Raw genomic sequence first — 27,815 nt, forward strand, 5'->3', positions numbered from 1 at the left:
CTTTAAATAAATCTAGAATTGTTATAACAACACTAATTGTTATAACAACACTCCTACAACATCAGAGTGCAGCGCCACATTAAATACGCACTCCAATGACGATAGTTTAAAGCGATTTGAAGCGTGTTTTATTTTCAAAATGGAAATATGGTTTTGGGGGGGGCAGAGCTTTGTGACGTCATATTTGAGGGGGGTCTGACTTTCTGTGACGCCGTGTGACGAGGGGGGGGGGTCAAAAATCGTCCAAAATCGCGTGACGTCATTTAGGGACGGCCCCATATACCGTATTGTGCTCCACGTTGAAGAGAAGCAGCAGGGCGCTTGTATAATTAGCGTGAAACCTCAATCTCTCACGTGCATTGCAACCTCATTGTGATGACCAATCTACGAGCCCAGGCAATGCGACTACGATCGCTTCAACGTATTTACATTTCATTACAGGGGGACTCAGAAGTTGAAATCGTCCCCCTGCTTAAATAAACGGAGGCAGGGGCTCATAGCATTTGGCAGTGACTCATTGATATTTCATGAATGACGGGCAGAGTCAACCCCCACCTAAGTGGAATTCCCCTCAATGCTACCATGGGTAATGGTTAGCAATCTGTGACTTGCAATCAATAGGTCACTGTTTTTGACCTTCCAACATGGCGTTCGAAACGATGGGGATAGTTTTCTAGAGCCCGCTCACTGCTGTTTACCCAGCCGCATGACTGGGTTAGTCCAGCGTTGGTGGTGTAAGGGTGTGGGTTTCTCCCATTTCTTTTAAGACGTCTGGCCAGCGTGAAAGAGTAGGCCATATACCTTTGAGAGGATCTCTATTGATATCCTTATAGTGGAGGCTCTTCCCCAAGCAGGGATGTGGGCAAGCAATTGCAGGGCTGCGCAATTCAACTTTTTTCAAGTATGAAGCCCAATCAACCGCTCTGCAAAAGTCGTAACCAAGGACTGCATCTGTGTTTCATTTGCATTCAGGGTAAACCCCACAACAACAATCACAAATATCAACATTTAGACCGGAAATGCACACTCGCAGCTGGTGAACACGATGCTACAACGAGCAACTCGGTGTGGGAAGGCCATCATCCAGCAGTGGATTGAGAAAGACTGACGGAGGTGAGTGCCACGTGACGCTGCGGGTTCAAGCGCTTGACCCACGTATGACAGGAAGGCATTGGGGGGTCAACTCGGCCCACCAGTCCCCTCGGGGTGAATCACAATTAGTGGCGCTTTGTCAGCACTCAACGCTGGAAATTGTCCTCCATGGGCGGAGAATTGGATGCTGCGGCGGCCCTTGGAAATGCGGGAACTGTTGCCAGGAGGTTCAGCAGCGCCGGATGAAGAGGAGCGACCGCCTCACAGCAGAGGTCCCCAACTCCTGGGCCACGGACCGGTCCGTGGCCTGTTAGGAACCGGGCCTCACAGCAGCAGGAGGTGAGAGCGGTGAGTCCGCGCGTGTCCCGCCCCCCATTGTTTTATTATTCACCACTTCCGTCCGCGCCTCTTTCCCGCACTGCGCACTCGTCTCAGTCACAGTGTTGGTAAGCCCAACAAGCTGCTAACCCCTAGTAGCCAACATGAATACAAAACAAACGTCGCTGGAGAGCTTATTTGAAATGGGGGAAAGACCCAATGATGAACACCCCCCCCCCACACCGATCCGTGAAAAAAATTGTCTTCCACGAAACCGGTCCAAAGGTTATGGGGGCCGCTGATCAACAGCACTGCCCTGAAAGGGGGCAATCTCTGTTTAGTGAAGTGTTGTCGAGGCACTTGTCGAGTTTGTCCCACGTGTACTTGTGCACCGATTACAATGCTGGATCACGGGTGTATACATACAGGCAGTGTGCGGTTTACAATGGTTCGATTAAGGATGATCCACATTTATGACGTTTATATGCCGCCATACATCGATTTACGACGCAGAAACTTGATTTACGACGCGTCTTTTTACACACATTTAAACAGAGTCGGTTTGGTTCCCGATGTGACCTAGCGTGGAGATTTTCGTTATTCTCAAGTGTGTTTTGTGGATGTTTACCGATGAAACCCCGTTAAATACGCACAAAGAAAAGAAAAACGAGAAATACATCGGCAAGTGATGTTTCTACTGTTTCTTCGAAAAAATGGGGTCCCGTTGACGACGACGGGGTTTCCAGGAACGCATTGTGACGTCATAACAGCGGGGACCGCCTGTACACACATCGATATTATATCGTTGTATTTAAATGCGAAACGATGGATAGGTCAAACTCTTACAATGGTTGACTGGCCATTGTGGATGCATGGACTGAACGCAGCATGGCAAGAGTGCTCCTCCCCCTCCCCCCACCCCCCATCCTCTGTCGGTAGTGGCATCGCCATTTAAACTAAACACGTGCAAACATGTGCGGCGTAATGCAGCTCTTTTCTCACACGGTACCATTGCTTTGCAATAGAGAATCTGAAGAGTTTGCTGGCACAACGTAAAGAACAACAATTGTCACCCTGTCGCACATGGTGCGAAAAGCCAGTCATAGTAACAATAATAATAGCTCACATCCAGGTGCTGGCCAGATATGGGGGGGAGGGGGGGTGCTGTCGAGGGCGTATGTGTGGGGGGGGGGGGTGTACGACGCTCATGTAAAATCGCTTCGCGTGAGCACAAAGACCGTGGAAAATGCTCATGAGAGCACCGCAGGCTCGCGCACGGCTCTCGCTCCTGAAAGAGTCCCGTCGGCTCCCCCCCCCCCCCGTGCCGGTGACTCCGCTCGTCAGGCTGCCGATTGCACCAACCATCGCACCGTCGTCCTTAAGGAACCCCCCCCCCCACCCCCCCTCCCCAACGATGCAGCCTCCGGTCAACCGGCATCTGACGCAACTCGAGTGCCCAGTGGAGCAGTGCACCCAAATCGTTTTCCTTTCGAGGCTGCCCCCCGCCCAGTCCCGCTGGTGCGTTGCCCCACCGCACGACGCCGCTACACCGGGCAGATTTTGCTCACGGACTCCGAATGGGTGAGCAGCGGCTGAACGTGAGTGATTGGCATCCCTTGCTGCTGCTGCTGCTGCCCTTGCTGCTGGCAAGGAGCTGTCGACTTGTCCGGAGGCTCGCCCATGGAGCTGGCCGCAGCCATCGTTGGCTCCACGACCCCAGTGGCCGGGCTTGGAGCGACGGCGCTGGTGAACCTGGGTCCGCCCGCGGCCAGCGAGATGTTGTGCCGGTTGCCGGCGCTCTGCGTGTTCACGGACACCGTGTGCTCCGTGTTTTGCGGACCGGCCGTCTGGTTCGCGGAAACCTGCTTGAGACCTTTGCACGGCAACACCTGCATGAAGCAGTCGCGGAACTGGGGAGGGGGGTCAAAGCACCAGTGCCTTTATCTCATCTCGTGCTCCATTGGCGCTGTGGTGGCGAGATGTTAACTACATCGCCTGGAATACAGGAGGTCGTGGATTCGATCCCAACGCTGACGCCTGCTGTAAATTTGGAGTTTGCGTGTTCTCCCCGTGGTCACGTGGATTTTTCTCCGGGTCCTCCGGTTTTTCCCTCCACATTTAGAAACATGGGTTTCGAGTGTTTGGCTGTTATAAACGTTCTGTATAGTTCAGTGGGCCTTACCTGGTAAAACAAATAAATGTAGTTTAGTTTATTTAATCCATTCACATCGGTTATTTGATTTGCTTGAACAAATGTTCAGGTATCTGCAGGAAGCAGTCACGGAGCAGCGAGGACGGAGCACAAATTGCTTTCATCGCGATTTGTCGTGAGTTATAGAGTGGCTCAAAAGTCTGAATACATCGGGTTATTTCAGTTATCTATTTTTTAACAATGTTAAAGCTGGCTTCCATAAACATTAATGGATGATGCATGAGTTAATTTCGAACTTAAAAAAACATATTACTAGTAGGAACCTCCTGGTTACACCAGCCCACAGGGGATTATTGTGTCCGTCCGTCGTGCATACAAAAATGGGAGGGGTGGGGCTGGGTGGAGACGGGAGGGTGGGGAGGGGCTGGGTGGGGAGGGGAGGGTGGGGTGGGGAGGGTCTGGGTGGGGAGGGTGGGGCTGGGTAGAGGGTGTGAGGGTTGGGGCTGGGTGGAGAGGGGCTGGTCACCCCGTGGTGCCCTTATAAAACTCAACGTTTAACCTACTCACGCCGGCTTATGCCCACCCTCACAGTCGGCCATATTTGCGGAATACACCACGCCGCCGTTGACCCTGGCCATTGACCGAGCAACCCAACGTTCCTACCAGCTCCCTCCGCAGGAATGTGTTATAGTTACAGGAGTAACCTTTGAACATTCATCAATTGTGTTTAGTCTCGATCCATTCAAGGGTCTAGATCGAGTTTTGTAAACGACAGATTTGAGGTGACCCCCACAGGGATGTTAACTTGAAATTTGTTAATGGCATTGTTTGAATAAATAGCCCTATGTGTCCTGACTTTTGGACCACCCTTTATTATAATATACACATCATTATAATTGTATAACAGTTAGAGATTGACATGAACCATTAATTAAATTCCGAGTAGTACTATCTATGGGACCATGTTTTGTCAGAATCAAAATGATGAAAACAGAAAAGGCAATAATACAGTGTTAAGACTTTCAAACACCAAGTAGCCAAATGTTGCAAGGCATCAAGTCGACATTGACCATACACGCTGGTGGTGAAACATGCAAACAAACACGCTTTGAAAATGTGCCACATTGTCCTTGGAGCGCAATGTCCAACACTACACAGACTCCTTCGTGGCCTGGTCTCACAAGCGTGAGACCAGATATTGCTCAAAGGTGAACAGCACAAAGACAATGCCAAATCGACGCGTTAATAGCTAGGCTTGAGCTGTTAAATATATGGGACTTTTAAATGTCTTTTTGATACCGGCAAACTTTTTTTTAAGAAACTGTCTACTCGTATCTATTACAACTTCATGAGTGCTGTTCATTGCTGGCTGCTTGATATTTGTGGGTATTTGTGCCTGTACTCAACAACAGTGATTTATTTTTTCAAAAAATCCCCATAAATAATCTCAATTCGCTGGAATGTTGGTTCACAAATCATCGTCACCACCAGCAGCAGCAGCAGCCTGAGCTTAACATCATCATCATCATCATCGTAAATTTGGATCATAAAGTTCCTTATTCGAATTGCAGCGCCACACACCGTGTATACGAGGGGTGACAGCACTTCATGAAAGTCCGCTAAAACAAGACGCATTCACAAACCCACCTGCTCTACTGCCGGATGCATGTCTCTATGCGTGTGTGGCGCTGGCCACTGACCCGCTGGTGTGCCGTGCTCCTTCCTAGGTGCTGCTACTCGCTAACAGCCCTTGCCCCTGCTAAAGCCACATGGGGCATCATCATTGTTGTTGTTGCCTGTAAGTGCATGTGTGTTGGCGAAGCAGCGGAACAGTGCTTAGTGCTGCAGTGCGCTACGAACCCGGCGCCCCGAGTTCGATTCCCGTTCACGTCCAACATCTTTGACGAATATCTGATACGGTCGTGGGCCTCCCCTAGGTCGACTCAGCCTTAAACGAGCACGTGTTGCTATGTGTAAACATCGCCAACGAGGGAGACAAAGGCGGTCGGGCGTGATGTTGGTCATCTACCCCCCTTCGTGTGCCGTGCCGGTCTCCACAGCTGCTTGGAATTTGCCCAAGCGGTCCGTTAAGGGGCCGTCCGCAAATGACGTCACGCGATTTAGGACGATTTTTGACCCCCCCCCTTCGTCACGCGGCGTCACAAAAAGTCAGACCCCCCCCCTCAAATATGACGTCACAAAGCTCTGCCCCTCCCCAAAAAAAAACATGCTTCAAATCGCTTTAAACTATTGTCATTGTAGTGCGTATTTAATGTGGCGCTGCACTGATGCTGTAGGAGAAAACATGTATTAAAAAGTCTATTTAATTAAGTAGAACGTCTTCTTGGTTCTTTCGGTAAAGTCACGTAGTCTACGTAGTCTACGTGACTTTACCGAAAGAACCAAGAAGATGAATCCCTGCAGTCACGAAAGCTTTAAATCGAAATTTAAGTAGAACGTGTTGTCTATATTTATTTAAAGTTGCGCATTTTGATGTGACGTCACATTTCTCAAACCCCCCTCCCTTGTCACACATCGTCACAAATGTCTGACCCCCCCCCCCCCCCAAGGTGCGTGACGTCATTTATGGACGGCCCCCAAAGGCCACACCGGGGGGGGGATCTTTGCCCATTGCAGCACGTACGCCGAGCGCTCCACCTGCTTGTTCATGAAGATGTAGATGACGGGATTGTAGACGGTGGCCGTCTTGGAGAAGAAGGCCGGCACGGCCGCCAGGAGCGGGTCCAGGTGGATGGTGGGGCACGCGGTGACCACAATGGAGAAGGTGGCGTAGGGCATCCAGCACAGGAGGAACGCCAGGATCATCACCACCACCATGCGCGTCACCTGCTGCTCCGCGCGCCGCGTTGACTCCAGCCCCCGCTGCGTCTCCGACGCCTGGCCCGCCGAGCGTAACCGGGGGAGATAGCGCCCTCAACATTCCGGGAGGCTCAACCGGGACACGTGGCAAGCGGGCCAGTCTCACTCCCTCAGCTCCGCCTATTTTTACTTAGATACGCCCACTCACTCACTAGTCCCCGATCGCTTGCCCCGCCCCCAACACACACACAATCGGCCACTCGTTCCCTCTGATGCTGGCCCTGCCTACTGTCTCTGTCCACTCTGCCCACGACTCAGGTAGGCCTGCCCCCCACGCCCCCACCTGCCCCCCAGGGCCCCCCCTGCCCCCCAGGGCCCCCCCCTGCCCCCACCTGCCCCCCAGGGCCCCCCCTGCCCCCCACGCCCCCCCCCCTGCCCCCTCGTGCATATCACTGCCAAGGTTGAATCCTGAAAATTTTACTTTTTATGTGAGCAGCTGTTGTCTTCTTAATGTTGATGTGACTGTATTCTTTTTCGTTTACAAGTCAATTACTGCATTGCATTGTTTGGCCATTTTGGGAATTCTATCATATTATTCATGGCAATCAGTATTCCAAACGCATTGCACCCGTTCAGCTATTTGTGTCTTGATAAACACAATTAAAGTCATCAAGGCCATTCAATTATGACCAACATTGAATGCCTTTGGTGCGCGACGTGAAGCGACACTGAATTAAAACAAAAACTTTCCATTGGGTTGGCCACTGGGCAAGTGATGGATTTCCACATGTTGGGAGGAAACGTGAAGGTTCACAACTGTTGATTTTCTATTTCAAGTGGTGCAAATTTTTATTAGCTGCAAAGGTGACCCCGGATACAATTAAAACTCACAATCTTCTGATTTAGTTTTTTTTTTATCAAACTCTCCAAACCACAAATAATCAATCATAGGCGATGTCCGATTTTAACACGAAACATAGAATTCTGTTATTTAATTGAAATAAAATGACCGCATATCTGTTTGCACGGACGTATGTTGAACTTATTTCACACCGTGCGTAGCCAACCGTGCTAATCGGACGTGTGGGTTAATTAGGCATACAATTAAAGCTGTGCTCCGTCTAAAGGGTCGGTGCGATCACTGAACATACCTTTTTGAGCTTCTGAATCAGCTTTCCGTACGAGAAGAATATCACAGCCAACGGGAATATAAAGCAGGTGGTAAAGAACATCATGATGAATGTGTGATCATGCAGCTCGCCAGAATACCTGCAAAGATAACATATAAGGCGACACTTTATCAGCATAGGCGATACAATTCATCATCAGACATTCCATTTTTAAATCCTTTATATTAAGTTCGCTTGCTTGCTTAGGACCGTGCAAATCTTTCGGTCGTTTTTTAACCCACTTCCCGTGATCCAATCGAGCTGACATTTTCCACACAGACTCGTTGTGCGTGACAATTAATGTTCGTGACAAATTTTTTCCAAAATTTTACACTTTTTAGGACAAAAATATTATATTTAATTACCAATTGCTTAATGGTGCAATGCAATCATCTGACCCATAGGTGGCAGCCATCTCAAGCCAGAGGACGAGAGGACTCTAGCCGCCACGCATATAAAGGATTTATAGTGAAAAACTTTGTTTTTACGGGTTATACTTATTAACACTGTATTCTTTAGTCGAAGTCACAATTCAAAGTGTCTCCCTGCCTCACTGATCACTGGGGGCACAGTTGCTGATTCCTGTTAGAGGACCTTCGCCAGTGGTAGAGATTTCCACATTACAAGCCCTGCAATTGCTTGCTGAAGTCACTGCTGGTGGAAGGGTCTCCACTCGTGGAGCTCCAGAGAGCCTCCTCCAGAGGATATTTCTTAGAAGAGGAAAGAGTACGCACACTTCACCGTACCACGCTGGCGACCTGCCGATCGACCAACCGTGGCGGTATCAACTAGGGCTGAACGATTAATCTATTTCAAATGGAAATCTCAATTTGAAACAATGCGATTAGCAAATCGCAAAGGCTGCGATTTTTTAGCGATTTGAAAAGTCCTCTTAATTTCTTATTGGAATAATTTATTTTTTATTATTATAACTTTTTTTTATTTAACTTAGCAATTGTTCTATGTTTGATTGTTTTATTTCAATAAACACATTTTTATAAATACATATCGGAAGCAATTAATATTATTTAAGTTCTCATCCTTGCATTAGAATATATAGATCAGTTCACATTTTAATGATATCATGTGGTAATGCTCCATCACATGTTTAAAATCTATTACACAGTGAATATTGAACTGAAACTTGACTTACAAATTTTTTTATCGCAAATCAAATCACAATCGCAATATCTGTCAGAAAAATCGCAATTAGATATTTTCCCCAAATCGTCCAGCCCTCGTGTAAACCTATTACACTGCTGAGTAAACAGAGTTTAAGAAACCTGTACGATGGTTTGAACCATATGGGGGGGGGGGGCAGGGGTTCGCTTTGTCCCTCACATGAGGTGGATATAACTAATTTATTTTTCATCTTAATTGTAAACTGCTGTGCCGGGTAATTGAATTAAACTGCCAACAAAAAAACATTATTTTTATTTTAAAAATGTTTTACCAGGTAAGGCCCACTGAGCTATGTAGCTCTTTGTCAGACGCGACCTGGCCACAAATGATAGCTCATCGAAGTGGATCGTCATGTGGAAATGTATAACACCCAAATACTCCAAATGCATGTTGATTCTAAATGTGGAAGAAAAAACCGGAGAACCTGAAGGAAAACCCCCACGTAAACCACGGGGGGAACATGCAAACTCCAAATATTCAAGCGGCAAGGATCGAGCCCACGACCCCCTGTGTGCCAGGCGAGGTAATTAACATCTAACCACAGTTGCGCCCCTTGGATTGCAGCGTTTGGAATGCTGGACCAACGTGCAAAACCACCACCACCACCACGGCAGCTGCCCTCTACCAAATACAGGACTCTTCCGATAAAACAATTCTTCACGCTCAGATATTCTTTGCTGGTTAATATGAATAGATTTTTCTGAAGCACCCAAAAGCAATGGATCTAAAAGCGCTATATGTGTAAAGGAAGAACATAAGGGTGAAGTAACTGGCTATAGACAGACTTTATGAGACAAAATGGAGAACTGGGCACATAGAGGGATGGGAATAGGCCATGTTAAACAGATGTGGTGGTGGGGGTCTTCAGTCGGGACTTAAAAGTCTCCAACGACTGCGAGCTCCTGACCTCCAAGTGGCGATGAATTCCCAGAGCCTGGACGCCATGCGGACAAAACCCCCGTGGTGGTCACCCCAGGTTCGCAACCTGGAGCGCGATCGGTGGATCTCAGACATCTCAAGCAATTGCCATCCACGACGATCGTTATTATTTGTATTATTACACTGGTCAACACACTTTTTCTGGCATAAGGTATTCCAACGGTATTAAGGTGATTTTGGGGTGCTGATTCCAAATCTGGCATCAGTTTTTGTCTATCACATCAGGTTTTTGAGATATCAAATATTGCATTTTCAATAAAAACTGCGGAAGAAAAATATTAAATAAATGTGGATATCTACATAAAATGATATTATAAACACACCATCTTAAAAATACAGCACCATATTTTAACACTAAAGCAGTCACTGACTCGCAACAACTTGCAATCATAAGTGACAGAGTTAATTTAAAATCAACGAAAATGGGGTATGCCGATAGCATAAAATGAGATGTGATAGAGCAAATCTGAGATCAGATTTGGAATCAGCACCCTGAAATTAGTCTAAAACAGCTGCAAAAGTCCAGGCCAGAAAAAAAAAATTTGTTGACCAGTGTAATCGCCGTCATCAGCATCGCACACTTACCAATTGGGCTCACAGGTGGTGCCGATCATGCTCGGGCGATAGCTGCTCCAGCCCAGCACGGGCGGGATGGTGCACGCCAGCGAGAAGACCCACACCACGGCCAGACCCAGCACCGCGTGCTTCGACTGCAGACGGAAGTTCCCCAGCGGACGGCAGATGACGAAGTAGCGCTCGAAGGCGAGCAGGGCGAGCGACCACAGGGCGACCACGCCTGGGGGTGTGTGGGGGGTGCCCCACCGCCACGCGCGTAGAGACAAAGAGAACCAATTCCACATACGTGTTTCTCTTTCTGTGTATCTTTGTGATATCTGTCTGCTTATATGTCTGTCTATAGTTTTCTGGTTAGATTTTTGTTGCTATTTCTTTTATACCTGATGATGATTGCTTGTGTTGCAATCGAAACGTCGTAGTATGCTATTATTTAATTTATTATTTTATCTTTATGCGTGACTTTACCGAAATAACCAAAGAATAATTCCTGCAGTCACGAAAGCTCCAAAATTAAGATTGAATTCCACACCACTACCACAATCACTCGCTCTCTCCCCCTAAACTAAATCTAAAATATTTATTTTATTACTTCAGAAGCGACCTGGCCACAAATGATAGCTCAAAAACGTGGCTTATCGTGTGGACATTTATAGCAGACAAATACTCTAAACGCGTGATGTTGATTCTAAACGTGGAGGGAAAAATCGGAGGACGCGGAGAAAAATTCACGCGACCACGGGGAGAACACGCAAACTCCAAATATGCAGGCGTCAGGGTCAGGATCGAACCCACAACCTCCTGCATACCAGGTGCTTAGCTTCTCGCCACCGCGGCGAGAGTCACGTACAGTGATAGGAGGTGCTGTTTTGTCCTTCCCCCGCACTTCCAATTAGCACGGTTGGCTATGTACGGTGCGAAAGAAGTTCAATATATATATGCACGAGCCACTGATGAAAGGTTACCGCGTAGGTGTTCATGGTTGAGCTCTATTGTCGAGGGCGCTTAGTTTTACAAAGAAACTAAATTAATTGCCTAAACCCTTCAGAATGTCTCATATGTTAAGCGCGGCCCATGACCCATCTGGTTCATGCTCAGTGTTTTAAAAGTGGAAGGCACACGTCGCGATGTTTAAAGTGTTATTATTATTGCTGCGCTTTTGTCACTACATTCGATCTTAACAGTCGAAAAGATACCATATAAAAGCGACGTTTCTGGCAATTGTTCTTCTTCGTAGCAAATAGAGGCCAGAGTGATACGAATTGGAGACATTTGAGGCAGTGTTATTGACAAATGTGTTGAGTTTTTTTTCCTTCGTTATTTGTGCTTGGACACCGCTGTGAAATGCAGTTTCACGAAATGATGCGTTTCATGTATCTTATTGTGATGCTGCTTGTTTACCCAGCAAACTCTCACCGAGTCTCAAGACTCTTTTCAAGAGGGTCCTGCCAGGTTTTTTTTTTGTTCGCTCGCTGGAAAGGGGGCCGATGATGCTGCCGTGTGTAATCCCAATCGAGTAATTTGCAGATACATTTTTCGGCATTTGGATGTTTGGCCAATGCCAGATACATTTAGGATTTTTTTTAGCTATGCGAGGCACACCGGAGGACCTGGAGGAAACCACATGCAGAACAGGGAGATCAGAGCATACAAACTCCTTGCACAAAGGTGCCCAGGTCAGGAATCGAACCCAGGCCTTTCTCGGTGTGAGTTACAAGTGTTACCACTGCAACACCCTGTCAATCAATATAAAACAATATATGTAAAAATGTAGGTACTTAATATTAAGTGTGAATCTAATAAAAGCTTGATAACAATGAATGCATTAATTATTTCAATGTGCTTGAATATTTCGCATGGCCAGAAAGGCTCTTTCTTCCCCCCAAGTTATTCTGGCTTCGAGGTTTCACTCCACATCCGGGGATGGTGTCCATCTGAAAACTCCAGTTGAAGAAGGGGAAATGCTGCTTGACTCGTCACGGCTCACAAACCGAGTGAAATGTAAAAGGTGGTTGTGTGTGGATGGTTGTTGTTGTCTGGTTGAGTGGGGAGCGGTGGCGGAGCAGTTAGCGTGCTGCACTACGAACCCGGCGTCCCGAGTTCGAACCCCGCTCACGGCCAACACCAGTGACAATTATCTGAACCCGTCCTGGGCCTCCCCCTAGGTCGACTCACCCTCATTTGAGTACCTGGTGTGATGTGTAAAACATTGCCACTGAGGAGACAAAGGAGGCCGGGAGTGGTCCTGGCCACCCACCCCCTCGTGTGTGTGTTTTCGGGGTTGTACCGCGTGTCGTTCGGCACGATGTCCGACGTTTCGCTCCATGCCCTGGGAGCTTTGTCAGGGACAACACATCGGAGAGCTCTAGAGTATACTCATGATAACCCACGCATAAACTCTCCTCTCTTACGAATTTCAGAGTACTGTTAAATTGTTGCTGGGTGTGAAAGCAGGACAATTGCCAAGACCCGACAGAGCAAACTAGAAGCAACAGAAATCTGGTCAGACGAGATAATTACAGCAATACATTTATGGCGATTAGAGGAAGGCAATTTAGATTTCTTGGAAATGTAATTATTAAACAAGAAACTGAATATAATTAATGTTGTCGTGACATCACGGGATGTCACTGCGCAGTGCCGGCCCTAGAGGCACAGCGCGTGGTGTGACGTCATCGCGGACACCACGAGGGTGCGGCTGTAGTACCGGCCCTAGAGGGGCCCGGTGAGCGCTGATTTTATCGCGCTCGATGGCACCACGCTTGGAGTGCAGTGCCAACCCTACAGGACAGGGTGTGGGAGTGCCGGCCGTAGGAATGAGGTTACTAAAAGCCATGGCACTCTGGTTAACCCGAGAGGACACGTGACCGGTTAAGTCTACAAAGGGGCCTAAGTGGGGGCTAGGGGTGATCACGTGGTTTAGCATCCAGATCCTTCCCGAGGATTCTGGAAGGTGGGCGTGGCCAAGGGCGGAGCCGGCCACGCCGCAGAGAATATAAGCCGGGTCCCCAGAGGGACCGGCGTTGTTGTTCATCCTGAAGAAACCTTCGTCTACGTTCTACGTCTCACCGAGTCTCCAACACGTGGACCTGGACCCGAGCTGTGGTCTTGCTCCGTAGTAGCGAGTCACGTGGTAACTGGTGTAGTTAGCCTGGTGGTCACCACCACAGGTTGTTATTATGTGAAGGGGAAAGTTACCCCGTGTGTTGGAGTTAAATAAATGTGTTGCCTCCAAGTCTACGTCTGCGACTCAGTTGAACTCGCTACACTTTGATTGGGAATATTGTAGGCACAACACGAAGCCAGGGATCACGGCAAATTAAGTCAGCAGTGTGAACAATTGGACGCAAAAGGGAGCATTTGATGCTCCCTGTAAATATCATGGACAGAGCTAAATGGAAGGAAGGCCATGTCGTCGTTGAGATAGGACACGGCTCGCAGAAAGGGAAAGAGAGAGATAACACGATGTAACACGATTTTTGTTCCTGGGTAATAAGTGTTATTTCGTAATTGATTATGCCTAAAAATATAGAAAATGGATATTATTCCCTACAGTTTACTCAGCACAGAATCTATCTGTAATGTTCTGGAAAATAGGTAAATTTCAAAATATCACTGTCCTGGTCACAAAAGCTAAATTTGTGGGGAATAATAGCTATTTTCTGTATTTTTCAGGCATAGGCAATGAGGAGATAACACTTACCCAGGAACAAAAAACACAATTTGTTACACAGTGTATAATCATGGCAGCGATGTACAAACACAAAAAGGTAAATTCAATGCGTCTGCTATTCATAATAAGATTTTATTTTTCTTCCAAGTAAGAATGCTCCACATAATGTAATATATTACACTGCAATCTTCCATAGCAGGCGTCAGTAGGAAGTGAAAATTATGGAGAATTTTGGAGAGGCCACGATTACCGAGGTGTCTTAAAAAAAGACGTGACACAAAGACAAAGATACCCCATATAGCCTTAACAGGCTGTAGGGGCAAGTGCTGTTAGCGAGCACCATTGAAGGCCGGCATGGCACACGGAGGGCTGGGTGGCCAGTACCACGTCTGACCGCCTTTGTCTCCCCAGTGACGATGTTTACACACCGCACCAGCTACTAAATTGAGGCTGAGTCGACCAAGGGGAGGCCCAGGACCGGTTCAGATAATCGCCACCGGTGTTGGCCGTGAGCGGGAATCGAACCCGGGTCGCCGGGTTAGCGCGCTAACCGCTACACCGCCGCTCCCCACACGTGACACATGCACACACGTGACACATGCACACACGTGACACATGCACACACGTGACACATGCACACACGTGACACATGCACACACGTGACACATGCACCCACGTGACACTGACACACAGAGAGACAGAACTGTTTGAACCTCCGGGCACCTTTACGCCGGTCGGCCAACCGGCGCGTCACGCTCCACTTCACCTACCGAAGTAGGTGACGGCGAAACCCTCGAGCACACAGGCGTGGACGCCGAGGAAGAAGTATCCCTTGATGTTGGTGAAGAAGCTGACGCTGCCGCCGATGGCCGACACCAGGAGGTCAGCGGCCGCCAGGTTGACGAGCACGTAGTTGAGCGGCTGCCGCAGCTGTCGAAAGCGAGCGGTCACCACGATGACGGCAAAATTCTCGCCGAGCGAGAGCGCCGTGATGGTGCCCATGAGCGCCGCCAGCATGGTGAAGTTCCACGGCGCGATGCTCTCTAGGGGCCTCTCGAAGGGGTTGTGCGTCGTGGCGATGGTGCCATCGCCGCCGGTAGCCGAAGGGAGCGCCGACGGGAGGCTGTGGTGGGACGGTGGACTATCCTGCAGGGCGTCCATGCCGGATTCACCACCACGACCACTCCACTCTCCTCCCAATCGACACCCACGCTGGGCCTGCGTAGGGAGAGATGGTGTGTGTTGCAAGGGAGACGTCTCCAACTCCCCCCCACCAACGCCAAATCGGCCAAGGTCTCAATAACGGCCATCACTGTCACCACCACGACAACTAAACATGTGTTTGTATCGTTAAAAGATTACACGTGTACGGTAATCTTTTTTTTAAGTATAAAATAAAAAATAATGCATCGTGCATTAATGTTTACGTGAAGCTAGTTTGGACATTTGTTGAGACTAAATTAAATGTCCCTGACTTTTGGGCCACCCGATAGCTCATGACCGATCGAGATGAAGGAAATTTGTGCTTTGTCCTCGCAGTTCCGCGACTAATTCCTGCAAGGCGATTCAACGTTTAAAAAAACATTTCATAACGCGATGTGATTTGTCAAAATAAACTTAAACACATTTTTATTTTACCAGGTAAGGCCCACTGAGCTACATAGCTACTTTACAGAAGCGACCTGGCCACCAACGATAGCTCAACGAAGTGGCATATCACGTGTAGAAATTTGTAGCGGCCAAATAACTCGAAAAGCACATTGATGATAAATGTGGAGGGAAAAACTGGAGGACCCGGAGAAAAATTCCGCGCGACCACTGCGGGGCGAGAGACACACAAACTCCAAATAAGCAGGGTGTCAGGGTGGGGATAGAATCCACAACCTCATACATACCCGGCGGGGGAATTAACATCTTGCCACTGCGCAAGCCCGCGGACACCGATGCGCTTAACCTTCGACAACGCAACTTGAACCCTGGCGAGGATTTAAATTTCGATTTAAAGCTTTCGTGACTGCAGGGATTCATCTTCTTGGTTCTTTCGGTAAAGTCACGTAGAAGGGAAATAATAAAATAAAAAAAATAAAACATAATAAAATTATTTTTATTATATAACGAATGACTTGAAATTGAAAAGGAAATAATAAAATAATAAAAATAAAACATTATAAAAATAAAACATAATAAAATTATCTTTTATTTTTATTATATAACGGATAACTTGAAATTGAAAAGGAAATAATAAAATAAGAAAAAAGAAAACATTATAAAAAAAAATATTTTTATTATATAACGGATGACTTGAAATTGAAAGGGAAATAATAAAATAATAAAATAAAACATTATTCTATTATGTCTTCCTTTTTATTATTTTATTATTTATTATGTTTTATTTTTATTATTTCTCTTCTACGTGACTTTACCGAAAGAACCAAGAAGACCTGGCGAGGATGTTTGAAAAGCCGGACGGAGATTCACGAGGAGTCGTAAACACAACGCCTGCTCGTGAAAGACCCAACGGCGCAGAAGATCCCTGGCCTAAGTCGTCCGCGAAGCTTCTGGGCCACAATTATTTTGGCAAGGTTAACCAAAGATAGTGTTAGTCATTTACGTTATTGTAATTATATAACGGATGACTTTAAATTGAAAAGCTAAGATTATGTCACGCTGTTAGAATTGTAGTGAGGTATCCATGAATAAATCATTAATTTATAAAAAAAAAAAATACGATGTCACTTTAATTTGAACCGTGGAGATTAGCACCATGATAATTTTAGTAATAATGGATCATTGAACAGATCGTTGGTGTTATATTATAGTAATTGAATGACATATTGATTTTACCTGAACTGCTAGAGTCAAGTAATGCTATCATTAATTAATTTAATAAGATTACTTAAATCGGCAATCTGCTCATCATTATTAATAATAAATCGTTTTTTAGGCAGTCCTCAGTTTATAGCTATTAGTTGTTTCTCAAATTCAATTGATTCCCTCATTCATCATTGCCAACAATGAGTCGTTTTACACAGGATTGTAACATCACTTTCAATTGCGTGCCCTTCCTGACGCGTGTTCTGCCAAGCGCGGACAACTGTGTCTTTGAGTTTTCTGGGAATTAAGCAATCTCATTTTAATTACGTTATGATCGATCACTTGGCAAACCCCTGCGCACCAACATTGCTTCTCTTGAGGACCGCGTGAAATCCATTCACTATGACATGAAGCCATCAAATGGAATTCTAACTCGGAGATCGATGTATGATTTCTACACACATTTCGTATTATGTGAAAGAAGAATGAAACGTTGTTATCACATGCTCCGCTTCTGTATGGATGTGTATGTCGAAATTCTTTCGCACCGTACGTAGCTAACTGTGCTAATCGGAGGTGCTGGGAAGGACAACAAACTAAACACAGTTCTAAAGAAAAAGAAAATTAAAATCGATATTTTTCAATCTACTTCTCGGAGCCATGTACAGGAATTGGGTTCCCGAAATGTTTGATACAACCTTTGGTATCCAGATATGGCCTTACCCATGAACTAAAGCCTGCGTACTGTGGTGATGGTGGTGGTGGCATCCTTGGAGGCCCAAGTTGCGCATAATGGGTGCATTGACAAGAATGCAAAACACTATCCTAACTTTAGATTTCAAGCTTTCGTGACTGCAGGGATTCATATTCTTGGTTCTTTCGGTAAGTCACGTATTATTTCCCTTCTACGTGACTTTACCGAAAGAACCAAGAATACTATCCTAACTATTGTGGTTGTTAACCGGTAACCCTTTTAAGAATCGGTTCCCGAAAGTCAGGAAGCCGGTCATCCCCAGTTGAATGTTTCGTGGCAAATGCACCGATTGGCGTGTGCAAACGTACACATCGGATGGCATAGTAGGTGGTGCATTTGCCCCCTCGTTTTCTCAGTTACTAGCAAGACGTGAAGCCCTGTGGTCGCTTGCTCGCACCGCTGCATGCACTTGCAAGAGCTCTAGAGGGTTTTGGTCTACTCTTGCACACTGATCATACGTTTAATTCTAGATTTGAAGCTTTCGTGACTGCAAGGATTCATATTCTTAGGTTGTTTCGGTAAAGTCACGTAGGTAAAACATTAAAGTTAATAAAAGTAAAATAAAATAAAAATCACCACGTTTCGGAGGCAACACAAGTCTCCGTCATCAGGGTGACGGAGACTTGTGTTGCCTCCGAAACGTCGTTAAACCCGCCACCACCCGACGCAGCCAATAAGTAAGGTTTGTCACAATTCGTTACAGCACACCTGTGTGTTGGTGAGTAAACCCACAACATTTGCAATCTGAATGGAGTAATGAGCTGTTTTATATGAATTTGCGGTTTTGAATTATGATCTGAAATCGTATCTAGATTTATATAGCGTCTTATCCCAAGATGCTTTACAACAATCATAAAAGTGTGCATAAGATGATAGTGGTTGGGGTAAAGAGTGGGGTTGTTATTAAAAGTGGTGGCGTAGCTAACTATGGTGACAGGAGAACAGGCGGTACCGATTAAGGAGGGTTTGAGGTAGTGATAGGGGTTGGAGTCGTAATAGGGGTTTGGTTAGTGATAGGGGTAGTGGTCGGTATTGTGGTAGGGGCTTGGGTAGTAGTAGGGGTTGGGTAGAGATAGGGGTAGTGGTCGGGGTAGTGATAGTGGTAGGGGTAGTGATAGTGGTAGTAATAGGGGTTGGGGTAGTGATAGGGGTTGGGGTAGTGATAGGGGTTGGGGTAGTGATAGGGGTTGGGGTCGTGATAGGGGTTGGGGTAGTGATAGGGGTTGGGGTCGTGATAGTGGTAGTAATAGGGGTTGGGGTAGTGATAGGGGTTGGGGTCGTGATAGTGGTAGGGGTAGTAATAGGGGTTGGGGTAGTGATAGGGGTTGGGGTAGTGATAGGGGTTGGGGTAGTGATAGGGGTTGGGGTCGTGATAGGGGTTGGGGTAGTGATTGGGGTTGGGTAGAGATAAGGGTTGGGGTAGTGATGGGGGTTGGGGTAGTGATAGGGCTTGGGGTAGTGACAGGGGTTGGGGTCGTGATAGGCGTTAAGTAGAGATAGGGGTAGTGATAGGAGTTGGGGTAGTGATGGGGGTTGGGGTAGTGATAGCGGTAGGGGTAGTGATAGGGGTTGCGGTAGTGATGGGGTTTGGGGTAGTGATAGTGATAGTAGTAGAGATAGGGGTTGGCCTGGTGGGTAAGGGCATGGAGTATGAGTAGCAGGACGGCTGGGCTAGGGGTTGGCAACCTGCAGCTCCGACTCTTCAGCGACTGCTTCGTGTCTTTGTTTATTCAGGACCACCCTCTCGTAATCACGTGCATGGCGGCTCTTGAATCATTGAGGGTTTTTTTGTATTAACCGACACAAATGGCTCCTCTTGTCATGTTGGTTGTCGACTCCTGTGCTAGCGAGAAGAGAAGAGGTGGGGGAGGGGGTTTGTTTTTGTTTTAATGGGGGAGCAGAAGCGGGTTAGCCATGAGGATTGTTTTGATGTCCAGTGGGAGCTGATGTTCGATGCATTGCTCATAAATCCTGGGCCCCTTGAGCCCTCTGGAGGCCCCCAAGCTTTTGCTTTGTTCGATTCTGACCCAGGGCCTCCACCGCTCCCGCGATCACGCAAACCTCTAGGCTCGGTGAATGACCATTGAATGCAGCGGCCTTTGTGTTACTGCAAAGTAGCGTACCAATTAGTTCGCAAAGTCCTCTTGATAACAAACCAGCGGCGGGGAATGCCCTGAATTCAGACGGAATGTTGTTGTTGTTGTTACATCATCTCAAGATGTGTGCGTGCGTGCGTGCCACCATCTGTGAGGCTGCATTTGTGGCAGTCGCACGTAATCTTGTACTATTGCAGACACAATGGTTCACTGATTTGTCGCAGATTTTTCAGGTGCACCGCTCCAAGAAATCACCCGTCATTACTTGAACTACAACGGATGTACAATATGACCTATTCAATAGAAATGTATGTTAAACTTCTTTCGCACCGTATGCAGCCAACCCGTGCTAATCAGAGGGGGAATGACAACAAGCCAAATGAGTGTTCAATCTCGATGATTTAAAAGTGCATAGCCCCAGTGGCTTCCAAACATCGGAAGGGAGAGCGTTCCAGATGGCTGCAGAAGCGCATCTGAAAGCGCGCGATGCAGTGACCAACTTTGTTCGTTGGCGAACCAAAAGCCGCCGCTGCGAGGATGAGCGGAGTTCGCGTGATGGTTCATGCTCCTCGACGAGGTCATCAAGGTATCGTGGTTCATTTGTGGCAAGCACTTTGTGAGTGTTGAGTGCGACCTCATGTACCGCGTGCATCTATGGGCAGCGTGCTGCCGTATCTAACAGCTCTGCTGGATTCTCTTCGTCCGTGACTTGACTGAGCCAAGCTCATTTCAGCTGCTCAGTGTCTTGGCCTTAGGTGGGCAGCCGTAGTCACCGTCACGTTTGATCATCTCCGTCCAACGTAGACCCCCCCAAGCATCGCATCGCCCGGCGTTGCACCATCAACCGCATTACAACGACACCAGGTCGAGGAACGCATCTCCTCTGAAGTTGGAAAATTGCAGACGTAAGCGACAGCGGTGCGATTGTGGCCATGAAAGCTAATATATTGGGGCGAGGGGATGGGGGCTGTTGCCACGTGTTGTATATTGTTGGCGGTAACAGATTAAGCTAGTGCGGGGCCTGTAGCATACGCTATAAAAGGGCCTTAAAAAAAAAACACATGAATATTAAAACACATTTTTAACTTGCATAGTAAAGTAATTGTATTTTTTCATTTGCTATACAGCCAGATAATACGACAAATCGCTAACTTTAAACACCCAGTCGAAGGCAGTATAGCACTCTATAGTAACAGAGCAAGTGCATAATCGCTGAACCTGAATTGATAGCTTGAAAGCATTTAGCGCGGGGCCCTTGAAAGTGCGGGGCCCGTAGCTGCTACTTTTGCTACCGGGATAATCCGGCACTGATTGTCGAGGGCGCGCAAGTCAGGGGCCGGCAGTGGCCCACGGGCCACTTCAGTAAACACATCTGTATAGCAAAATAATAATAACGAAATACTAATGGAGTAACTAGTCGGGTTGCGGCAAATATAATCTCTAAAGATATAATGCGAAAAGGATATTACATTTCTAATATAGTCACTGAGGCCTTCATGCAGGAGTTGGAATGACTTAGGGATATAAACTATTCACGCGTAATTATTTCATGAATATACAATTTTTTTGGGAAATAAGCTGATGCCTGGGGGTTTTTGCTCAATCTATTTTCAAAGAGTACCAGCAGCTGGACTCTCTGAGTGTGGGAAACCAGCACCGATATACGCCTATGATTAAAATCTTGCTTTGAAACAATAAGACAATTTTAAGGCCCTCTAGGCTTAAGTGAGGGGGAGGCTTCTGATGTGGAAAATTTAAGGCCATTGAAATTCAAATAACCATGAAGCACTGTTAACACGAAGGCTTTGCATAAATAAAAGTTATCTCGAATATCTGTCACGTGCAAAATGTGTCCAGGAGATCAAAATTCATCATTGACATTGAGGAATGTTCAAAGAACTTTCACTAACTTTGTTTGAAAATTAAGTTTGAAAAGATCTCGTGATAGAAGCGCTACATTCCCGTAGCCTTCACATTGTGATGGGGGAGACTGGTGAAAGCTCACAGTCATTCATGCCATTCGCTTGGACTCCAAATTGAAATACAATTTTGAAAGTCATTAGAAATCATCCGCAAATGTTGCTTTTGCTTTGCAGTCAGTATACAAAGCGCATTCCTTTAGGAAATCCGCTTAATGAAGCACTGTCAGTTTTTGCGTATAGTTTCAATAACAAAATTTACAAAATAACCGTGTTGCGATACACTGGTATACAAGCCAGCGCTGTGCAACGGTGGCCTTAGAACCCAAACCATGGGCCGAGAGTAAACCGCCGCAGTCTCCTTCAACAGAGAAGGTGGAACAGCAGAACTGCGCAAACTCTCCGCCTTTCTCTCTCTCTCTCCTGAAGCCCTCTCGACGTGGCTGGCAGACCTCAGCATTGGCACCTCGCTCTTGAACGTATTGCCAAACGCGAGAATAGAATGGAACACAAAGTAAGACGCGCCCCGGTGTAAATAAAGTTATACATGTTTGGCACACACGCGCACAAGCTGGATTATAAGACGCGCCCCAACTCTTATTTTTAAAATACAAGGGGAGGGAGGCGTTTGGGTGGGGGGGGGGTATATGCGTCTTATAATCTTACAAATATAATTTCGTGTCAATCATGGGGGGGGGGGGGTGTTTGACCATACTTCACTGCTCTGGTCAGTGCGGTTTGTCGAATAAGACGCCACTGATGTCAGTAGCCGTGCTTGGAGAAATCGAACTCAGGTCGCCGGGTTCGTAGTGAAGTGCTTGGAGCATGTGCACCCAGCTATTCTTGACCATTGGCCATCATTCCTCCGAGCGACCTATCCTGCTCAAACCCTCACTTTATTATCTTAACAGTGTGAATGTGATGTGCTTAACCTCCGTGCGCTCTCAAATCCAGATTTTTTTTTTCCTCGTTCTGTCTCTCAATATAACTCCAAACATGCATCATCTCTCCACGGGTAAAACAAAAAATCAACTCCATCAAACCATCTCTGATTGTTCTCGATTTAGCCCCTCAACAACAAGTGAGTGCTTCGGCAACTCGAGGGATGGTAGATCACACATTTGTCAAATGGCCAGGAGATCGCAGTACAGCCAGTTTATGAAAAATGAGAACAGGGTTTGACGCTTTCTGGCAATATAACAGGATGTGTTATGATGTTCAAACACCAAATGGAAACCTTTTGCAAGGAATCAAGCCTGCATTAAGAACGCGGACTTGTAGTGAACATGCAACAAACATGCTCTGATAACATTGTGTAAAAATCGTATTTTGTTCCTAGGTAGCTTATGCCTCAAAAGTACAGAAAATGGCTATTATTTCTCACAAAATTTGCTTTTGTGACCAGAACAGTGATATTTAGAAATTTACCTATTTTCCAGAACATTCCAGATAGATTCAGTGCTGAGTACACTTGGAGTAACTTCTAGAACATTTTTTTAACTTTCCAGTAATAAAAATTGTAGTATAAATACCGGGGCCTTAAGCCCACCAGTTCAGTTTAGTTCCAACTGCCTAAGTGGCTACATATCTGCATTTTTCTGAGATGGTATCAAGAGGCTGCAAGCATCCGGCAGACGCATTCTGCTATGTCTGCGGCATGAACAAAGAACATCTTAAAGTGACGACGCGCAACAGAAACATCCAGGAAAAAACTGTAAAATCTCCCCGTTACGAGAACAGGCGGTAGTTGTTAAGGAGGGGTTGGGGTACTGATAGGGTTTGGGGTAATGCTAGGGGTAGTGATATGGGTTGGAGTCGTAATGGTGGTTGGGGTAGTGGTAGGGGTAGTGACGAGGGTAGGGTAGTGATAGGGGTAGTGATAGGGGTTGGAGTCGTAATGGTGGTTGGGGTAGTGGTAGGGGTAGTGACGAGGGTAGGGTAGTGATAGGGGTAGTGATAGGGGTTGGAGTCGTAATGGTGGTTGGGGTAGTGGTAGGGGTAGTGATGAGGGTAGGGTAGTGATAGGGGTAGTGATAGGGGTTGGAGTCGTAATGGTGGTTGGGGTAGTGGTAGGGGTAGTGATGAGGGTAGGGTAGTGATAGGGGTAGTGATAGGGGTTGGAGTCGTAATGGTGGTTGGGGTAGTGGTAGGGGTAGTGATGAGGGTAGGGTAGTGATAGGGGTAGTGATAGGGGTTGGAGTCGTAATGGTGGTTGGGGTAGTGGTAGGGGTAGTGATGAGGGTAGGGTAGTGATAGGGGTAGTGATAGGGGTTGGAGTCGTAATGGTGGTTGGGGTAGTGGTAGGGGTAGTGATGAGGGTAGGGTAGTGATAGGGGTAGTGATAGGGGTTGGAGTCGTAATGGTGGTTGGGGTAGTGGTAGGGGTAGTGACGAGGGTAGGGTAGTGATAGGGGTAGTGATAGGGGTTGGAGTCGTAATGGTGGTTGGGGTAGTGGTAGGGGTAGTGATGAGGGTAGGGTAGTGATAGGGGTAGTGATAGGGGTTGGAGTCGTAATGGTGGTTGGGGTAGTGGTAGGGGTAGTGATGAGGGTAGGGTAGTGATAGGGGTAGTGATAGGGGTTGGAGTCGTAATGGTGGTTGGGGTAGTGGTAGGGGTAGTGATGAGGGTAGGGTAGTGATAGGGGTAGTGATAGGGGTTGGAGTCGTAATGGTGGTTGGGGTAGTGGTAGGGGTAGTGATGAGGGTAGGGTAGTGATAGGGGTAGTGATAGGGGTTGGAGTCGTAATGGTGGTTGGGGTAGTGGTAGGGGTAGTGATGAGGGTAGGGTAGTGATAGGGGTAGTGATAGGGGTTGGAGTCGTAATGGTGGTTGGGGTAGTGGTAGGGGTAGTGATGAGGGTAGGGTAGTGATAGGGGTAGTGATAGGGGTTGGAGTCGTAATGGTGGTTGGGGTAGTGGTAGGGGTAGTGATGAGGGTAGGGTAGTGATAGGGGTAGTGATAGGGGTTGGAGTCGTAATGGTGGTTGGGGTAGTGGTAGGGGTAGTGATGAGGGTAGGGTAGTGATAGGGGTAGTGATAGGGGTTGGAGTCGTAATGGTGGTTGGGGTAGTGGTAGGGGTAGTGATGAGGGTAGGGTAGTGATAGGGGTAGTGATAGGGGTTGGAGTCGTAATGGTGGTTGGGGTAGTGGTAGGGGTAGTGATGAGGGTAGGGTAGTGATAGGGGTAGTGATAGGGGTTGGAGTCGTAATGGTGGTTGGGGTAGTGGTAGGGGTAGTGATGAGCGTAGGGTAGTGATAGGGGTAGTTATAGGGGTTGGGGTAGAGATAGGGGTTGGCCTTGGGGGTGAGGGCATGGAGTAGCAGTAGCGGCATTGGCTCGGCTCGGCGTTGGCCACCTCGTTTAAACTCCGGTGTGCCGCCCTGCTGCGGAGCAAGCATCGTGGCATGAGGGCGAAACCAAACATCTTTAATTTGGAATTTAGCTGCAGAATCGGTTGAGGTGACGACGAAATGGGGCCATCAGAGACAGGTGCTTTGAGACCAGCAACTCGCTGCACTTGAGCACCCAGTTTAATCACAAAACGAGGCTATCGGCGAGGCCAAGCTCAGCGCCCTGACCTCCTAAGCTGCCCGTCACCTCGGCGAAAAATGGCAACTTATTGAACTTAATGGTTAGGGCTGGGTCTCTTTTATAGATCGGAAATTATAGGGGCGGAGGCGAAGGCAAGTCAACATTTTACAAATGAAGGGAGGAGATGCTGTCATTATAACCAGAAGGCTTTAGCGAGAAAGAAATTCAAGAGTAGCGTTCAATGGTCTCTAATGTGGCCTGTCCGCCATTTATCGATTTCTCCATCCTTTTTTACTCCTCTGTCTGCTCCTTGTGTTTAGTTTGTTGTCCTCCGAATAGCACGGTTGGCCACGTACGGTGCAGAAGAAGTTGTACATACGTGCGTACATGTACGTCTCCTACTCGTCTCCCTCCTCTCTTTCTCTCTCCGTGTCTCTCTCTCTCGTTGGCTCGCGGGAGGGGCTGGCACCGATGGCGTTCATGCCATCAGCCAGGACGACGTGCGGTCTATATCGGCGCTGCGTGTCTTTGTGTTGATGTTGTTGTTGAAGTTTTGATTTAAAGCTTTCGTGACTTGCAGGGATTCATATTGTTTCCCTTCTACGTGACTTTACCGAAAGAACCAAGAATATATGTTGTTGAAGCTTTTTTTTTTTAAAGCACAGCATGAAGCAAAACATCGTTGCTTGTTTGTTTGTTTATTTTTTATCTTGATTTAAAGTTTTTGTGACTGCAGGAATTCATACTCTTTGGTTCTTTCGGTAAAGTCACGTTGGTATAAAATAAAATACCATGCTTTCCCACCTGATGACGGACGCTTGTGTTGCGCCCGAAACGTCGTGATTTATTTTATTTTATAGCTACGTAACTTTACCGAAAGAACCGAAGAGTATTTATGTTTGATTTTGTTCACCCAAGATAAGAGGACCGACCCATGGAGCCGTTGAGCTAAAACGATCATGGTGTGACGGGTGATCCCACGACCCCAGGTGCGTGGTGGGTGGGATTGAGGGAGAAAACATACATTCAATTTCAAATTTTAAAATACAATAATGTGTTGAAGGCCAAACATCAAATCATGGCCAAACAAAAGTAGCCGTAATTATGCTGTTGCATAATTGCTCAAATGTATTACACATCGTTTCCTCGTACGCGAACAAAAAAGTTGGCAGAAAATGAAATTTGCAACAAAAGTCAGCTGGCGGCAGATGGAACATACAAGTCGCAAAAACAAAGAAGTTATTAATAGTGCGGCATGTATTGATATTTGAAAACAAGTGGGAATTCAATAGGCAATTGTACCCTGTTGCCGCTTCTCAGTGAAATCCAAAGAAAAGTTTTGCGGGGAGTTCTTTTCCTCGTAATTGTAATAAACGACTGGACCACGATGTCTGGCTCAGTGTCCTTTATTATTCGGTTCGTGCTGTACACCCACACGGCTGTCTTTACTCTGTAGCTTCTCCACGGTGCTGACTCCAATGTCGGCCCGATCCCCAACAGCAGCTCCGCTGCTGTTTCTCTCACACAGCCCCCCTTGGCTGTACTCTCTGCTGCTCTTCTCCCTCCGCAGCTCTCACAGCTTCTTGCTCTCTCTCTCTCCCTCCGCAGCTCCTCCTGGCAGCCACACCGCTGCCTCTATCAAGCAGCCCCCTCTCTCTCTCTCTCCGCAGCTCCTCCTGGCAGCCACACCGCTGCCTCTAACTCGCAGCCCTCCTGGCTGTCTCCTCCCCAGCTGCACACCACTCCGCAGCTTGCTCTTATCTTCGGGGTTGGCTCCCGATCGCCGTCGGCGCCCCCCCTTCTCCACACTTGCCCGCGTGGCCTCACTCTTTTCCGCTCACACCCCGACTGCCTTCCCCTTCCGGTTTACCCGCTTAAAGCCCCGAACCTTACCCCCACGTCACATGACTCCACCCCCCGTGACGTCACCTCCGGAAGGTCGCTTACGCCCGCATTACACCACCCTCCCCCGTAGAAAAATCCCAGCCGACCTCGGCTGACCAATAGCAAATCGTAATGCGGCGAACCGAGCTTCCCCCCCTAAAGGACACTAAGCATATAATGTAACAGCAAGAACAACAACAACGCAATCAACATCAACGATCGTACAAAAGCATGCAATAAATACAACTGTAAGAAGAAAATAACAAGACAACAACACTCAACGAAACGTAAGCGATTTGGAACGTGTGCGGGTCGCCGGCCCGTCCCGGACGGTCGGCGGCCCACTCGCAGAACGGGAACGCGATGAAAGTCGAGGAACGACAGGGGGTAATCCCCCTGTCGCAGCTGGAAGTCCACCGCCGTCCCGTGTCTCTAAAGAGTTAGTCTTGGGCTTGTCCTGTGACCGTGCCCGCAGCTGGGTCGGAAGGGCTGCAGGGCTCGAAGGTCCCGCAGACCTGGCAGGCGTCCTCCGAGCAGGGCCCCTCGTCCCCCGCAATGTCACGGCCGGCCTGTCTGGAACAGGTACGACAGGCGCTCTAGCAAAATCAATGGACGCAGGCAGGGGAGAGTCAGCAGCAACAGACCCCGGTACAGTGGACGAACCCGTAGCGGCCGCGACAACTCTCCGTGCCAATTTGCGCCACTGCGTAACTGAATGACAAGGCCCCGTCGATGGCCTTTCTTTAACAACAACAATAGGATCGCGCAACACAGGTGGTGGGTGAGGTGGAAAGCCTTGCCGAGTGTCTGGTGCGTGCCGACATGCCTGTTTCGGAGGATCTTTAGCCGACTTGACCGGTGCCGAGGCCTCCTGCTGCGGCGGAGCCGGGAAGCGGGCCC

At 47.6% G+C, this 27,815-nt stretch overlaps 1 protein-coding gene across 1 annotated transcript; it reads right to left on the reverse strand.

Annotated features, from left to right (window-relative positions):
- Positions 1–2,954: 2,954 nt before the first annotated feature.
- Positions 2,955–15,079, reverse strand: LOC144941862 (pineal opsin). The gene is made up of 5 exons (XM_078868353.1): positions 14,689–15,079; positions 10,258–10,468; positions 7,534–7,651; positions 6,221–6,460; positions 2,955–3,320 (listed from the first exon to the last, which is right to left on the reverse strand). The coding sequence occupies exons 1-5, from the start codon at positions 15,077–15,079 to the stop codon at positions 2,955–2,957; spliced, it is 1,326 nt and encodes a 441-aa protein (XP_078724479.1).
- Between the last annotated feature and the right edge of the window lie 12,736 nt (positions 15,080–27,815).

This window comes from Lampetra fluviatilis, chromosome 25 (assembly GCF_964198595.1).
Source record: "Lampetra fluviatilis chromosome 25, kcLamFluv1.1, whole genome shotgun sequence".
In the NCBI taxonomy this organism is placed as follows: Eukaryota; Metazoa; Chordata; class Hyperoartia; order Petromyzontiformes; family Petromyzontidae; genus Lampetra; species Lampetra fluviatilis.